The 18,682-nt window shown below is 37.8% G+C and overlaps 1 protein-coding gene across 1 annotated transcript in view; it reads right to left on the bottom strand.

Moving 5' to 3' along the window:
- EMB (embigin) overlaps window positions 1-18,682 on the bottom strand; it is a gene marked incomplete at its 5' end in the record, with an annotated part of 41,164 nt that overhangs the window by 12,507 nt on the left and 9,975 nt on the right. Inside the window, 2 exons of the mRNA XM_080702235.1 lie at window positions 8,236-8,324; window positions 8,569-8,758. Coding sequence (XP_080558361.1) covers window positions 8,236-8,324; window positions 8,569-8,758 — 279 coding nt within the window. The remainder of the gene's footprint in view (window positions 1-8,235; window positions 8,325-8,568; window positions 8,759-18,682) is intronic.

An 18,682-nucleotide genomic window follows, 5' to 3' on the forward strand; every position in this document is an offset into this window, starting at 1 on the left:
GAACTGAACTCAGGGACATTCTACCTCTGAGCTACACTGCTAGCCCTTTTTATTTTTTTTATTCTGAAACAGGATCTCCCTAAATTATCATGTGCTGGCCTCAAATCTGCCATCTTGGGACTCCTTGTCCCAAGAACAGGATTATGAGCATTTGCCACCACACCTGGTGCAAAACAGAACAATTTAAATAAAGGTGCATGGTTACTGCTCCTTACTGATAACAAGAAATGAAACTGGCTAAAATGTTCAAAAGAAAATCTTGTCCCTAGTGAGATTAGTCAGACACAAAAAGTAAAAAATGATATGCTCTCCCTAATATGCAGAAGCTAGGGAAAAAAAGGGTCATAGGAGGAACTCAGATGAGGAAGGGGAAACCTTAGATGAGCAAATAAGGTGACCTAACTGAGAGGGATGGGTGGGGGGAAGAGGGAAATTCCATAATGTACATGGTGTACATTCACAAACATATCAAAGTCAATCAGTAAGCCAAACATGAAAAGGATGGAGGGGGGAGGGAATGGGGTGGGAATTGGGAAAGAGCTAAATGAGTGATGTGTGTATATATGCCTCTACCATATTGTACTCCATTTAGATGTAGGACTACAATGCACCAATAAAAAAAATTTTTTTAAAGAAAATCCTGTCTCTAAACTTACGGATATATGAAGCAGAAAGACCCTAAGAATAAAAAGGAAATAGCCCATTCGTGACATAACAATTTTAGTAAGAAAGTATTATTCTAAAATAATACTTTGATACAATCAAAACCTAAACATCAATTAAGAAGAAAAGTTGTATTTCAAATGTCTTTTTAATTTAAAAAATTATGAGGTTTTCTTTCACTTAAATGTTCCACCCTATTAGGTCATGGTATTTTTTTTTTTTTTTTTTTTGGTTCCCTTCAGTTTCCTCTGTCAGCAGCAACCACTTCAGGGCTCATCTATAAGCCTAGATAGCACCGAAATGCAGGAAAATAACCAACATAATAAAATTGGAAGCAACTCTTAGATCCAGGAAAAATAAGCCGACCATCTGTCTTGATATTAATATAACAAGTACACTTTAAGTTTTGAGAAAAAGAAAATGTCTAAATGTCAAAATGTTAACGGCTCAGTTAGGCTGAATCACAGGACATTTTGTTCTGTGTTGTTTTTCTCAAGGCAGGGCCAATTTCCTCAATAGCTAATGAAGGTTGTGGCTTTAGAAAACCACACCCTTCCCTGGTCTGTGGACTATATCAATTCCTCCAGTCAACCCTCCTATTTTCCAGCCAAGAGAGGAAGAATGTCCTGAATTGGTCATATTTTAGGGCAATGTTTGAGCCCTACTTTCTAGAACTGGGAATCTGAAGGGAAAAATAACCACATGCTCATTGATTGCTCATCGTTGTTGTTGTTGTTGTTGTTGTTGTTGTTGTTGTTGTTGTTCAGGTGAATGTATCTCTTTCTCTAAAGTAGTAAGTACCAAAATGAGTTCAGTTTGTGAAGAAACAGACTATAGTCTACTTTAGTTCAAGATTAGCAACACTCACCAGGGAAAAAGAGGCCAGTCATTCATTTGGGAAAGCCTGCTGCAGTTTTCTACAGCAAGGCTTGTGTCCAAAGATGGTCAATAACATGTCTTGGTTCCCCCTTTTGGTGTGTATATCTGTATCTGAGATATTGTGAGGGATGACTGAACTAGCTGAGGACTAAGTTCTTCTTGGCTATCTTTTTGTTTTTAATGTGTTATACTGGAAATTGAACTCTGAGGTATTTTACTTTTGAGCTATACCCTAACAAATTTTATCTTTTTGTTTCTGTTTATTGTTTCTGTTTTTATCTTTTTGTTTTGAAACATGGTTTCATTAAATTTCTGAGAGTCTAGCTACTTGCTGAGGCTGTCCTCACACCTCCAATCCTCTACCTCTGCCTCCCAAGCAGTAGGATTACAGGCATGCACCACCATGCCGCATTCTTGAGTATCTTAACAAAGCATTATCAGTCCATCAGCTTAATGCCACTTCTAATCATATTTCTTTCCAAAATACCCAACATCGTATGATATGGTTTTAATTAGGTGAAGTATGAGAACCCAGAAGCATTTGAAAGTTAGTATCTCACTTGAAAAGATCAACCCTACTTTAGACAAGGTTTCAAGTAAAGACCTGCATAGATTAAGCAAGTTTTGCAGCTTGGCTAAAACAAGGTTTCTCTCCTAAAGCCTCTAAGGTTTTAGGAGAGAGGGAACAAGGTTCCCTCTAAACATCAGCTAAAACAGACACTACTAGAGTCTCATGTGGAGAGGCACAAAGTGTACTGGTGCAGCGCTGGTAAAATTCCTCTCCAGCCAGGCCAGGCTCATCGTAGCACAACATTGCTCAGAAGTGCGGACTTTGCAACTGGTTGGGCACTAGTCAGGGTTTCTACTTTACTAGACTGTAGATTGTTGAACTTTCAGATGTGCTATTTCTCAACCTCAGCATGTTTCTTTCAAAAGATTAGATCATGCTTTAGCAGGAAACTAACCTCTACCATTTTGTAACCCATTAAGATGTATGACTAAGATGCACCAATAAAAAAAGAAATATGATCAAAATATTGAAATTTTCCCACAGGCTAAGAATCAAAAGTAGAAAAAGAAATGTCAGGGGGAAATCACAGAAGAAATGAGGCACATATATGAGATACCTATCTGGCAGCCAAAAGGGGCTTTCCAAGAAAATCTTGAGTATTCTGTGTCATCTGGGTGAAAAACATATGACCTGCTATTAAACTCTCCCAATTAAATGTTAAAATCAAGCCATATGCCACAAGTAAACGAGAGTGACCAAGTGGGGACTTGGAGATGTTGAAAATCAAGTCCTGTTTTCCTCATCTCTTCTGTTTCCTTGACTGACTCCTAATGTTTTAGTTTACATTAACCATCCCTCTGCTCTGCTACATATGGCTAATAAAAGCAGGGTGGGTTCAAATTGTAAAATGTACTATGTTTAGAGAATATTAATTTGTTTGAACTGTTCTGGGAGTCACAATTGGGTTTTGGCCACTGCTTATGTTTGTAAATATTTATTAATATAAGGAAAGCATGACAGCATTCACATGTGCCCTGTTGATCTTTGAAAGTTTGTAAAAAGTAAGATACAAGAGTCTTGGGGTTGGAATAATTCAGATTTGAAAATAGTGAAATTGCTGATATGGACTGCAGTCCAAGATGGTGGGTCTGGATCTAGCAACTGAGAATAATAGCTCTCTGGAGCTATAAGGGCAGAGATCTGTATTTGCATATTCATGAACTAAGATAAATTGGCCTAGATGTCATGCTTGGTTCAAGGACACTTAGATATTATCATAACAGGAAGATGCTTCTTCCATATGGTCAAAGACAGCTAACTGGACTTCAGCATCGGGATTTAGGACTCAAGTCCTAGCTGATGCTATCATAATACTTTCCCACACTTTTACTTCTTGGACATGTCCCAGGGAAGACAGATGGCTGAACCATGACAAGTCGCATAGCATTTGGTCCTATCAAAATCTCACCATGAATTTGAAAAAGGTTTTGTTTTTTTACCAATTAAATTTTTGCATACTTTCTACTGTGATTTTTAACACTGATGAATATCATGGACGTTTTCAGTGAGTATCTCACGATATCTGACCTATTGAGAGACACTTATTCCTCATCTTTCTTGGGTGAAAAGTAACCACTAACAAATTAGCAGTTGTGAGCATCCAGGGTGCACTTTTGTTGTCTTGTCTCTTCTGGCACCAACAGCCAAACACAGAGTCAGCAGAATTTTTTTTTTTTTTTTGCCTTGCATTGCACTAACCAGTAATGTTGAGACCTGTTTATGCTCGTGTAGCAATAAGTCAATGGGCTCCCTTAGAGACAGAAGTAGGGACTTGGAAAATGAATTGTCCAAAGGGCTCAGGCTCATGAGCTATAGTCAACTCATATAGTCTATAGAAAAAAAAAGAACTTTTTTGGCTTAATATATAACAGTGGATAAAATGGGCTTTTCATCCACATTCAACTGTAGAGCTGCTAAGAAAAGATAATTCTTAAGAATTATGAACAAAGCCTATATTTATAAAAATATACAACATTTTGTATGCCTTAAAGGCTTAATAAAATAACTAGAATATGAATTGTTTTGTGTGTGCCTTAAAGTTCTATACAAATGAAACTGTTTCTCCAAGCAATATTCAATTTAAGTGAATTACAGAAACATATTATTTTTGCTAAGGGATATCTAGGAGGACCTACCTTATTAATTTTATAAAATTCTTCAGGATATAACACATACTTAAAAGTTACATTAATGTTAAATGGGAATTAAAATCCAATGAGTTGAATTTAACTTCTCCAAGCAAATTAGAAAATAAAAGAAAAAGTAAACTCTCATTGCTCTTTGCATTCCTAGAAGACTTGTTTTAAGACATCACTCAGGTGGATGCTCCCAACACCAGTTAACATCACCTGCGTTACCCTGAAATAGCTGAGAAATCAAGAGACCTTCCCCGAGAATACTTGGCATTAAATTGACTAATATATTAAAAGTAAAATCCTTCTGATAATCTTTACATTGAAGACAAGACAGGTCACTTCCACAGAACAATGTAAGTAATTTTTGATGAGAGAGATAATAAGAAAAAAATATAGTATACTGAATACTTAAGTTTTGATCAGGCATGATGCATACCTATTTTCAAAGAGAAATGTGATCTAAATGACAGAAATGAAAAAAGACAAAAAGCCATGCAAAATTTAAAGTTGAATTTCCCCAAGGCACTTAAGTCCCAAGATTTGATATACATATATAGTCTTGGGGTTTTGTTGGTGGTGGTGGTTTGTTTTGTTTTGTTTCATTTTTGGTATTGGATATTGAACCAAGAGACATTCTACCTCTGAGCTACACTCTGAACTATATCCCTAGGTCTAGGGTTTCACAAAGTTGCTGAGGCTGGCCTCAAACCTACAATCTTTACTGTTGAGCCTCCCAAATACTGGGATTACAAGCATGCACCACCATGGCCAGCTTCTTTACATATTTAAAAGACACTCAATAAAACATTTTTAGTAGGATTTTATGTATGTTTAACATTCTTTGCTTATTAACCAGCAAGAAAGAAGAATGGAAAGAAAAGGAAAGTCAGGTGTGGTGGTGCATGCTTATAACCTTAGCACTGGGGAGGTTGAGATAAGAGGATCGTGGTTCGCAGACAGCCTCAGTTACTTAGTGAGGCCCTTTGCAACTCAGTGAGACCCTGTGTCAAAATAAAGAATAAGAAATAGGGTTGAGGGTGTAGCTCAGAGGTAGAATGCCCCTGGGTTCCATCCTCAATACCGCAAAAGAGAGAGAGACAGAGAGAGACAGAGAGAGAGAGAGAGAGAGAGAGAGAGAGAGAGAGAGAGAGAGAGAGAGAGAGACGAGAGAAGGAAAAAGGAAAGAACAAAGGAGGCAGAGAAAGAAAAGTAAGGAGAGAGAAGAGGAAGCAATTGAAAGGGAGCAAGGCAAGGAAAAGAAAAGGATGAGGAAGAAAAGGAAACAGTAAGGAAATGTAGATCGTGTATCTCTTCCTTCACCTATTAAGCCAGGCAATAAAGGAAAGAAGGTTAATAAAAAACAAACAGGATCAAAATAATCAAAAGATGATGCTGACTTCTGCATTTGGAAAGATCAAAGTATATAAAGATTCATTATCTTTACCACGTTAAAACAAGCCTGTGAGTACAGAAGTGGCCCTGGGGATGTGGGGACAGCCATCATAAACTCCGGCAAGGGGGAAGCAAGCCACTGTGCTCCTGAGGGTCCTCAGCAGAGCAGCCATGCCCTGTCAGGGCACCGAGTCAGGCTTCAAAGTTTTTAGGAAAGATGGAGAAAAATGTTCTGGATCTTGGGAGATTCATGTAAAGTAAAGCCCAAAAGCAGTTCATTTGGCAACAGATTATATTTTCCAAATGCCAGCATGAATGCTGAATTTCTCTAATCTACCACAAAACACTGGAATTTTCATGAAGGAAAGTATGCAGCTCAAACAACTGTCTTTACTATAAGACAAATGGTTCAAGTTGGAAAATAGAGATTGAGACCTTCTCCAGTTTTGGTCTGATGACAATGGTAAATTCCTTTGGCCTCTTCCCATGAGGAAGAGCTGTGGATTATACTGTAGGGCTTGTAGACAATCATGTGCCACAGAATGACAGTCTAGTCAACAATGAGACAATACACAATGCTGGTCTCATACAATGGAGTTAAAAAAAATTAAAATCACCTACAGGATAAATAACTGAGGGAGACGCAAGAGAAAAGGAAAGTATGGGGGAGGGACCAAGAATTCCCACGAAAATCCATAATGAAGGGTTCAGCAGGAGCTTTTGCAGACCACAAGGAGCTCCACAAAGAAGTTAAACAGGGCGTGGTGGCACAGGCTTGTAATCCCAGCATTCGGGAGGTGGAGACCAGGGGATCACAGACAACCTCAGCTACTTAGCAAGGCCCTTCGCAATGCAGTGAGACCCTGTTTCAAAAATAAAGAATTAAAAAAAGGGCTGGGGGTGTGTGTCAGAGGTAAAATGCCCCTGGGTTCCATTCCCTGTACCTCAAAAAAAAAAAAAAAAAAAAAATCAACCCTGACACTGAAAGGTTTGCATTCACAGAGAAGCATATTGTTGGTGCAGTATCTGTTTACAGTGAAAGAAAAAGAATCCACAAAAAAAAAACAAAAAACAAAAAACAAGCAAACCACCATCAGCATATTTCTGAAGACTGACATTCCTCAGGAAAAGCCTCAGGCAGGTCCTTCAGGACCCACTGCAGAGGGCAGCCTCATTACCACCGCACCCTGCACCAGCAACGCCGTGGAAGACAGTGAGGCTGATGAGTGAGCCTGAGTGGGCCTAGGCTCGTGCGTGTGTGCGTGCGTGCGTGTGTGTTTACAAAGTCAACATTTTTTTTTCATAAAGGTCTATATAAAATAAGGATATAATAAAAAATATTTTATGTAGCTATCCAACATTTGTATTTTGGGCTGTTATGAGAAAAGTCAAAATGGCCTTAGAAGTCTTAAAATGAAATTAAAAAAAAAAGTTATAGTAAGCTAATTTGCTGTTTACTAAACAAAATAATATTATTCGTGAATTCAGTGTAGCCAAAGGGCACAGTGTTTATGGATTCTACAACAGAGTAGAATGACGCCCTGGCCCTTTATGGACAAGAACCTTATACAGATGTACCATTTTTATCTTTTATAATATTTTTATTATATCTTTTACATGTTTGGATACACAAATACTTCGAATTCTGTTATAGCTATCTACAGCAACATGTTAGCAGGTGTCTAGCCTGGGAACAATAGGCTGGACCATGTAGCCGAGCTGTGCAGCAGACCACATCATCCCCAACCAGGCATGTGTCAGTGCACCCTGATGTTCGAAGGACACTGAAACCACTTAATGATGATAATTTAACAATCTCTTGGATTGTGCCCCTGTTGTTCAGTGATGCATGACTGTGTTTTATTTATTCATTCATTCATTCATTCATTCATTTGTGGTACTGGGGGTAGAACTCAGAGACTTTCTACTTCCGGGCTATACTCCCAGACCTATTTTATATTTTATTTGGAAACAGGGTCTCACTAAGTTGCTGAGAGCCTCACTAAGTATCTGAGGCTGGCTTTGAACCTGTGTGATCCTCCTGTCTCAGCCTCTCAAGTGTGGGGAATACAAGCATGTGCCACCATGCCTGGCCATAGCTGTGTTTTAAATATCCACACTTGAACATATCAAATGCAAACAATCCTTTATGCATCTCCTTTTTATTTTTATTTCTTTTTTTACATTTTATGGATCTTTAAAATCCCAAATCTTGGAGCACTGATACAGCTTACTAAACTCTATTTTCACAGTCTAGAAACACAATAAATCAGAAACTTAGAGGGCTATTATAAAAGATTTAAACTTAGAGGGCTAAATAAGCAACTTTAAGAGAATGATACGGTTGAAGAATACCTAGTTGGCTGGCGTTCTGCACTAAAACCTTTGCTCCAGACTGTGATTTAGGAAAGAAAGAAAGTGGTTTGGAGGCTACAGGACTAGTCTCAGGGTCATCTCTCCTGGGTCAACAGAAAGCTTATACTTTTCTTTCAACTTCATTATGTTTATTATTATAGTAATAGTTTCAAACTGAAAGACTCAGAAACCTAAGAACATAATGCTGAAGTTATCATTGCTCAAGTTATTAATACTGACCTTTGATATTAAATGTTCCTTTTTGTTCATTTTTCTCTTCAAAGGAACAAGAATAGCTTCCCATTTGTTTGCTGTTAATGACGGTGAACCTAAGAATAATTCAAGTTATTAATATAGGCTTAGTTATTAAAAACATCTCTTAATTAAAATACGTAACCATTAGTCAAAATTTTTAAATAGAAATACTTTTGTAAACATGCAAATTAGAATATTAGCATAACAGTTAAGTCATTCTGAAGGAGAGAATGCTCACTCATTAAAACTACTTAGAATTAAGCTAGTTTTGGCTCACAACATAGGTTAAAGTCATCGGTTAAAATCGCGTATACTCACATGTATTGGGTATACAGGGTGTTTCCTGTTATATTGACGAGATAATTATTCTCAAGCACCTGCTCATCACCTTTTTTCCAAATCACATTTACTGACTTCAAATTCCCAGATGTTGTGAACTGGCATGTGAGTTCCACATAAGAAGGCTTTTCTAAAGTGATATTTTTTTCTACTGGCATACTGGAATGTTCTGTTAGTCAAAGAAAAGGGAAAAAATGTGAAAGTTACATTGGCGGGGGGGTCCAATCTATAAAACCTTTTAAACTTTCAGTGGTACTTTATGTACAGTTTCTTCTTTCTTTCTTTCTTTCTTTCTTTCTTTCTTTCTTTCTTTTTTTTTTTTTTTTTTTTTTTTTGGTGGTACTGGGGTTCCTGGAAACCCATCTACTTCCAGGACCACACTCCCAGACCTATTTTATACTTTTTTTTTTTAAATTTGGAAACAGGGTCTCCTAAGCCAGTGCGGCTGGCTTCCAACCTGCGCAATCCTCCTGTCTCTGCCTCCCAAGCGCGGGGATTACAAGCGTGCGCCACCACGCCCAGCCTATGTACAGTTTCTTAATGTTCCATTATTTGTTTAAAGAATTAGTCCTCTGTCAACAAAGTTGGTTACCTCTATTATTCTCTTTCACAAGCATACCTGAAGAAAAGTTTTGATATCACAACGATAGAATCATGAAAGCCTAAGGCTGTGATATTTATCTCCTTAAATCCTGATAGCTGAATGGGGTAGAAGGGAGAGAATACTGAAAAGGTATTCCATATGCTCTCCCAGTGTGGAAAGAGTGCAGCTGTGAAGACACATACTCACCCTGGGTGAGAATGGAGTGGCAGTGTTAACTCTTTTCAGTAAGCATAGTGTGCGTAGTTACTGTAAGAACCTGAGGACTGTGTACAATGTGGCTTGGATTGACATGCTATACTCTATCAGTCCCTATTTTCTTAAGAATGGAGGGGCTTAAGATACAAATATAAGAGAGAGAATTTACATAAACATTTTGTAGTTCTGAATTTTAACTGAATTCAAAATGTCAGTATAAATTCAGGAAGTATTATAGCTTAAAAGAAAAAAGGTACACACACACACACACACACACACACACACACACACACTTTTCAAGAGTCCAAAATTTGCCAATAAGGAATTAAAAATTATTTTGAGCAGAAGGCATTTGAGTTCCTGAAATATTTTGTCTGACTGAACAGACAGCCTTCAAAACCACTCAGGAGACACAACTGTCATAAAGCCCTTCCCAGGAGCAACCAGGGAAACCTGATCCTGATCTAAAGAAGTCTCCACACCGACACAAAACTTACACACCTCCTCTCTGTTGCCTTAAGAGCTGACTTATTCTTCTAGAGAGGAGTCTGTTTTTCCATAAGTGACCTTTCTCCTTCTCTCCTTCCTTTATTAAGATGGCATATGAATGAGCCTGGGGGACATTACATGAAGTGAAATGTCAGGCACAGAAATTTAAATACCACATGTTCTCACTTATATGTGTATGCTAAAAAAAGTTGATCTCATAAAAAGAGAAAAGTGTTTATCAAAGGATGAAGGAGAGGGGATGGAGAGAGTAGCTAACAGGTAGAGGGGTATAATTTGACAGGAGGAATAATTTATGTGTTTTCTTGAATAGTATAGCTGCGGTTGAGAACAATTAATTGCACATTTGAAACAGCTAGTAGAGAGGATTCTGAATGTTCCCAAAACAATGAAATGATAAAAATTTGAAGCAATATATGTGCCAATTATCCCAACCTGATCATTGCAGGTTGGATCCATGAATCACACGGTGCCTGAAAAATTAGTTGTTATTGAACCCAGCAGGGGCATTCTACCTCTGAGCTAAACCCCAAGCCCTATTTTTTATTCTTTATTTTGAAACAGGGTATGACTAAGTTGTGGAGGGCCTCATTAAGTAGCTGAGGCTGGCTGCAAATCTGCGATTCTCCTGTGTCAGCCTCCCTAGTACTGGGAGTACAAGCATGTTCCACCATGCCTGGTTTAAAAATTTTTAAATATAACTCTATTGGTGCATTTTAATTATACATCATAAGGAGGTTCAAAGTGATACAAACATACATGCACACAGCAATAGTGTATTTTCCTCTACATCTCACCTCACTCCTAGACTCCCCATACATGTTAGTGAGACTTTTAGTGACACCTTCATACATAAATAAAATACTTTGAAATAAATCTAAGCAAGGAGAGAAAAGACTTCCACAATGAAAATTATAGGACACTAAAGAAAGAAATCAAAGACCTTCAAAAATAGAAATACCTCCCATATTCCTGGATAGGCAGAATAAATAGTTAAAATGGCCACAATATCGAAAGCAATATACAGGCTCAATGTAATTTTTATCAAAATACCAATGTCATTCTTCACAAATCTAAAAAAAAAAGTCCAAAAATTCATATGGAAGAAATAAAGACCCAGAATGAGCAAGAAATTCTGAGGAACAAGAACCACACCAAAGGTAACACAGGTCAGGGAAGGACTTGTGTGCAAGAGAGAGCATACTGCATTATATAAACCAATTTCTCATCCTTTATGTGAATTCTTATGAAATGCATAGCCAACTTCTAGAAAGAAAACAACTTAAATGAATTATCTTATCACTTTTAATTACGTTTAAACCTTCACAAAATGCTTTCTTAAGCAATGACAAGGTGCAAAGTTTGCAAACAGCAAAGTACAGCTTGTATGAAGTGCTTTGTGAGCACAGGCTTGAAATAGCTGCTTGTGTCATTGCAAAATTGCTGAATTGAATTCTTTGCTCCAAAACTTAGGTATAAAAACATCTTATCAAGAATCAAACTATATCAGGGGAAATCAAGTAAGAAAAGCTGAAGGAATTTACACATTTCTAAAATCTGTTAAGTGTTGCCCGCATGCCAGAAATAATAGTAGAGACTAGTTGCGGGAGAAAATATTTCATGGTCACCTATATTTGGTCCTCAGAGTGTTATCTGCAAGTTTTCCTCACTTTGCTTTAGCTCTGTGTAGCCCTTAAAACTGAGTTCCATCTCTTTGCCAAATCTCTGCCAAAAAATTTTATTAATGTCTTCAAAGAATTAAAAACTCAGTCTCTCCTCACCTGTACTCCCTCTTCAATACAGTATATCTTGGTGTCCTAACCCACCACAGTAGAGAACATGCTTTCTCTTTGGTTGAAATGGCTTAATTGATTGCTAAGGATGTTGAACATTTTTTATGTATTTGAAGTGTCCATTTAGTTCAGTTGTCCATTTATTGTTTGGGCTATTTGGGTATCTTTGTGTTAAGTTTTTTTTTTTCTTCTTCTTTATATATTCTGGATATTAGTTCTCTATCAGAGAAGTAGCTGGAAAAGTTTTCCTCCCATTCTACAGTATCTCTCTTCACAATACCAGATATTTCTAGAGACTACAAATTTTTTCAGATTCCCTTTAGTCTGCTTCTTTTTTTTTTTTTTGAAGATTTAAAGAAGTTTATTAGAAAGACAGAAATACAGAAAATAGAAATGCAGCCCCATGCCAAAATGGCATGAGGGGGTGACTTGAAATGAATACACCCTTTAGTCTGCTTCTATTTTACTATCCTCAAAAATTTAAAACATTTTGATAGACTCACCAAATTCTTCAAACAACTTCTTAAATTTTGGTGCTTTTTGGGGTTTTGCTCTCTAACATTTATTTCTTAAATGGACATTCCTGTGTTGAATTCAACAAATACCTCTGGTGCAAGGTATCTGCAAGAGTCTAAGCTCCATTCAAGACTTCTTTCTTGATCTCTAGGCCCATGGCTTCAGGTTTTTACTGAGCATCTAAACCTGGATTCCATGGGTACTTCTTCAAACTCAGTGTGTCCAAGGGAGACCCACAAGCCTTCCCTCCCTTGCTAATTTCCTATTAACACTGACTCACATGCAGTAATATCCACCTGATTTTACCTCTGAAATGGCACTCAAACTTGCCTGATTTTTTCCAACCTTCCTCTTTGTAGACCATCATTACCTTTCACCATGACCAAACAAGTGATCTTCTAACTTCTCTTGCCTAGTTTTTCTTCCTCTATTTTGTTTATAACATCAAAGTTGTCCTTTTCACAGCAAAACTCAGATTATTTAACTTCCCTGATTAGACATCTTTCATTTGCAAAACAAAATATCTTTGTCATAAATACCACTGTTTCTTTGTCATATTCCTCATTTGTACAATGGAAAAATATTTCATGAGACTGCAGAAAGTGCTATCTTAAGAAAAGTGCTGTAGTTAAGCCGGGCGTGGTGGCACACGCTTGTAATCCCCGCGCTTGGGAGGCGGAGACAGGAGGATCGCGCTGGTTTGAAGCCAGCCTCACTGGCTTAAGAGACTCTGTTTCCACATAAAAATGTTAAAAAATAGGTCTGGGAGTGTAGCCCATGGGAGTGTATCCCGGAGGTAGAAGGGCTTCCAGGAACCCCAGTACTACCAAAAAAATAAAAAAAATAAAAAAACAAAAGAAAAGTGCTGTAGTATAATACAGCAACTGCACAGTACACACCTACTTACATTCTGTCACCATTACTGATCTGGGGAAGTAATAAAAGCTACCATATATCATGCTAAGAGTAATCATTTAATCTGCGAACAATTCTAGGCATTAAGTATTACTATCTCCCTTGTTTTATAGATGAGGCAAACGGGGGTTGACTATCTTGCCCAATATGATACAACAAGATACCAAGATACTGGCAGTGCTGAATCTCAAATTTACATGTAGCTAAATCCAGATTCACCTAACCAACAGGCTAATTCTCAAAAACAAATTCTCTTGACAGTTTAGTTAACGTCTTTATCACCTTCAAACTGTTCAATCAAGACTTTAAATAAAAGGAAATATTAAAATATGAAACAAACTTATAATGTAATGCATGAACATGATGTTAATGGGATGATACAGGTCAATACAGTTAGAGCATCCATGCAACGAAGGTCTACTGTTTTACATAATTTAACTGCAGTGAAGCCTTTCTTAGTGGCAGGTTATGCTCTGAGCCTAATTGTTACTTCATAATTTCCTATAATAGACCTGCAGCTTGTTTTCTCTCCTGTCAAGGAATCAAAGCATCAAAAATATGTAGAAATTTCTACCCTTCATGTTCATATCCTTTGTGGTTAGCCAACATGCTCATGTGAGCTCAACAAACAATGTGTCAACTTCCCTGAGATTGCTTAACTACAGTGCATTTCTACTGCTTTAAAGTTGAGCAAAAACACCCATGACATCCACATTTCTATTTTTCCTCTTTTTGATTTGAGGTACTAGGCATGGGACTCAGGGGTATTCTACATCCAAGCTTCACCCTCAGTCCTATTTTTTATTCTTTATCTAGAAACAGGGTCTCACTGAGTTGCGAAGGCCCTCACTAAGTAGCTGAGGCTGTCCCCGAACCACGATCCTCCCATCTCAGCCTCCCAATTGCTGGGATTACAAGCGCGCCACTACGCCCGGCCTTGACATCTACATTTCTAAGACCGAAATTTGCTCAGTTTCTTAACCATTTCATAAAAATACTATTTTTAAAACAATGTAGTCATTCATATCTGCCTAAATTTTCAAAATTAATCAATTAATTTGATTAAGTCACGATGGAAAAATGTTAAAAGTTCTAGTCTGAACCTTTGAAAAAGTTGCAATCTTCAGATAAGTTAGTTTATATATTACTTGGTACACCTCACTAATGTACTAAAAGTCTGCTTTATTCTTTGATAAAAAAAATAGTTAAGATTTCTATAATGGGGATGTTTTCAAATACACTTTAAAAGCAGAAATTCTGGCTGAGACAGGAGGATCATGATTTTTGGACAGCCTCAGCTACTACTCAGTGAGGCCCTTTGCAACTCATTAAGACCCTGTTTCACAAATAAAGAATAAAAAAATAGGGCTGGGGGTATAGCTCAGAGGTAAGAATGCCCCCTTGGTTCCATCCCTAGTACCACAAAGAAAAAAAAAGTTGGGTAAGCTGGGAGCAGTAGCCTATGCCTTGTAATCCCTGTACTGAGGCTAAGACAGAAAGTTCGAGGCCACCACACAGTAACTTAGCAAGACTCTGGTTCAAAAGCAAAAGTAAAAAATACAAAGGGGGGAAATTCTGACTGGAGCTGAGATAGGTAATGTGGAACTCCAACAGCCTAACCTTTACTTTGCTTTACTATAGTCATCAATAGGGCCATATGTTATATCCTAATATTTGAATAAAATATCCAGAATTCCTTCAAAAACCATCATAGGCTACACTAAGACCAATATCTGGTGTTAGCGAAGTGAAGCCATCAATCCTGTGCTTGACATGCTGTTGCTCAGTGGATGCTTTGCTTCTTACCATAAGGAGGTGAATGAACTTTACCAAACATCTCCTTTAAGATGAATAAAACATCTTAAATTTTACAGCTGAAATTTTCAAAAAAACATAAAAATATTGCTTTGGGGCACTTACAATTTTGACCACTTCCCAAATCCCATATTGAAGAAAAGAATCATGATCCACACTTATATTGAAACTGTCAAGATATTTCTATTCAGGGCTAGTGTAATAGTGATATAATATAGTGCAAAATACAAGCAGGTCCTGAATCTCATAAGCTAAAAATGTAAAAATTACCCATGTGCGCAGAAAAACCTGAAGGTTGTATTAGCCCAACTTGAGTAAAAATAAAATATACAGGATTTTCTTTTTCTTTCTTTCTTGCAATAGTGGGGATTGAAACTAGGGGAGCTTTACCACTGAACTATGTCCTCATCCCTTTTTTATTTTGAAACAGGGTCCCACTAAGTTGCTCATGCTGGCTTCCAACTTGCAATTCTCCTGCCTCACCCTCCCAAGTCACTAATCAGAGGTGTGTGCCACTGTGCCTGGCTTTTTATGGCCTTTTTATGTCCTTTTATATACTTTTTATGCATAAAATCTCTAAGTCTGTATTAGTCAATTTTCTGCTACTATGACAAAATACAGGAGATTATCAACTTAACTAGGAGGAAAGGTTTGTTTGGGCTCCTGGTTTCAGAAGTTTCAGTACACAGAATAAAGTCCACATTGCTTTGGGCTAATGGTGGCACAATACACCACAGCGTAGGCAGCAGAGACCAATTCCTCCCATTCTGGCCAGGAAGCCAAGAAAGAGAAAAAGGGGCTGTGATCTCCATGTCCCTTCAAAGGCACACCCCCAGTACCTAATTTCCTCTCGCAAGTCCCACCTCTTAAAGGTTCCACTACTTTGCAATAGCATACTATGAGTTGGGTGGGGGCCAAGGCTTTAACACAAGGGCCCATGAGGAATATCCCATACTCAAACTATAGCAAGGTCCTTCTTTTGGAATTCCTCAAGTCCATGGATGTTGTGGCTGGTGTTATATGAGCACAGTCTATTCTCACACTTATAGGAAAATTTGTATATAGGCATCCTTGAAAGAAATGGAAATGCCAGAAAATGTAGATGATTTCTACATAAACAAAGCCAGAATTACCAAAATAATTCATCAAAGATTTAGCAACATTCCAAAAAATATGACAAAGTCCTCCAAGAGAAGACAATGTCTGGATTTCATTTTTATTAAGCAAAGTTTTTGTCAGCCACTGTCTTCCTCTACTTCAGTTAGTACCAGGTATTAAAATACTTAATGGTTATTTCTCTACTTCCTAAACTGATTTAAGGGCATTTCAAAGAAAAATGGAAAATGGCACAGAGTTCTGAATTTCAAAAATTGCATATTTCTTCTTCTTTCCAATGATATAATATTTGACTTAAAGAAATAACAGAGAGCAATGACCCAACAATCCAAAATCCACAGCATAAAGAACAAGACACCGCCACACTATATCTGTTCCAGGAAAACTATATCCAATAGTTATATCATTGTATAAAAAGCAAATAGGCTTATTGCTATTATTTTCAAAAAATGAACATAATGTTAAGCAAACACTGTAGCAGTGAAATTTATCATCATTTTGGATCACTAGAATCTGAACATCCTTCCTTTCCATGTAAGCACAGAGAAAAGCAAAGCCCCTCACTCACTACACAATCTTAGAGCAGTCTATTCCTTCTTTTGATCCCTCTGAGAGACAGGCCTTGGACCTTCACTAATCCTCCTATCCTCCTACCAGGAGGTAGAATGCCCCTGGGTTCCATCCCCATTACCACACACAAAAACAAAGTTAGTTAGGACCTCAGCAGAACTGGAAAATTAATCACAATACCAAGAGCAAGTGGATAACAGTGAAAATATATCATATTCATCTGCCCATTTGTTCAACACTTCTTATTTATAGCACACCTACTACATGCCTTTTGATAATCTATTCAATCAACAGTTTTCCTAAAAATATGCTGTGTGCTTTTTCTTCTAGGCACTGATATCAAAAGCCCAGTGCCAGCAGGCAATATCCTAACTGGACTCTTTTTTCTTCTCACTGTCAGTCCTCCGGGGTCCTTGGCATTTCCAGAACTTGGTTTCAAGCTTTCCCATCAATTCTGTTAACCAAAAGCCATTCAATAAATTATTTCCTGCTTCACTGGCTACAGACTGTGTCTATGATTGAGATCATGAACCCAGCTCATACACACCTGTCAAGATTTACAATGGATATTTCACTGTGCCTTTCTTCCATCTAATGATTGATCTTCCATAGCATTTATGTCATTTTGCACCTACCAAAATATAGGGAGCATGCTAAAACTTGATCCCCATAACAAATTCTACAAGATCCATAGTGCCTATTCAATCCATCTCAAAGCCATGGGCTGAGGTTACATGGGGCATGAGTCTGAGGAGCCTCGCCATGGCCCCGTCCATTCCTCCTCTAATGTTGCTAGAGCCAGAGTCACATTTTTATATCTCCCCCATCACTTTTGCATTTACACATCGAGAGCATCTCAGGCCACCATCATTTGCCTCCAATTTTACATCTAACTTTAGTCTTCTTTAAGTTGATAGAAAATCCTGCTTATTTCAAAACATTTTACACACCTTCACTTTAAAACAATGTCTTATCAGTAGATTCCCTGGCATAAATGACTATTTAAATTTTGAAACAGATGATTCTATGGGCTTTCCAAATAATTTGAGAACTATATTAGAAATAAATCAGGGATGCTGGGTGTGGTGGCGAACACTTGTAATACCAGAATTTGTGAGGCTGAGACAGAAGGATTGCAATTCATGGACAACCTCAGCTACTCAGTAAGGACCTTTGCAACTCAGTAAGAACCTGTTGCAGAAAAAAAAAAAATAGGGCTAGGGGTGTAGCTTGGAGGTATAATGACCCTGGGTTCCATCCCCAGTACAAGAAAGAAAGAAAGAAGGAAAGAAAGAAAGAAAGAAAGAAAGAAAGAAAGAAAGAAAGAAAGAAAGAGATGGATCAAGGGATAGGGTAGGTAGAACCCCCACTGCACACAACTGTACTATATAAACTGATCAATATGTGAGGTACAGTGGGTAAGGTGTGACGTGGGGTGCAGGAAGCTTTCCAGAGTGGCTTCTTCAACCCTCGTCTGCTTAGCCCACCATGAGTATGTCACATGAAACAGAAGACTTAAAAACAACTGGGTTTCATCAAAAAAGAATTAGGCACAGAGGTATCAGGATTTGCCACATTGAGAGAAGAGCCCATAAATTACTGCAAACTGAAAACAGGAACCACTGATTTGTTAATAAACTTGTACAAACTGGGTGAATGAAAATAGTAGGAGAAAGCATATCAAGTTCATCACCATCATCACAAAAGACAAGTGAGAGAAAATATCTGCAGCTTCTATAAAAAGTATAGATAGGCTCAATGGCCAAAATGTATACCTAGCTCATTTAAATCAACTTTTAAGAACCTATAGCAAAACTGGTAAAGGACCCAGCATTTGGGAGGTGGAGACAGAAGGATCGCAGTTCATGGCCAGCCTCAGCTACTTAGTGAGGCCCTTTGCAAACCAGTGAAACCCTGTTTCAAAATAAAGAATAAAAAACAGGGCTGGGGATGTAGCTCTTGGAGGTAAAATGCCCCTGGGTTCCATCCCCAGTACTGAAAAAAAAAATGGTAAAGGATATAAACAGATAAGCACATAAATACATTTTCATGCAGGCAAAAG

The sequence above is a fragment of the Muscardinus avellanarius genome (assembly GCF_963383645.1).
Source record: "Muscardinus avellanarius genome assembly, chromosome: 1".
Classification (NCBI taxonomy): domain Eukaryota; kingdom Metazoa; phylum Chordata; class Mammalia; order Rodentia; family Gliridae; genus Muscardinus; species Muscardinus avellanarius.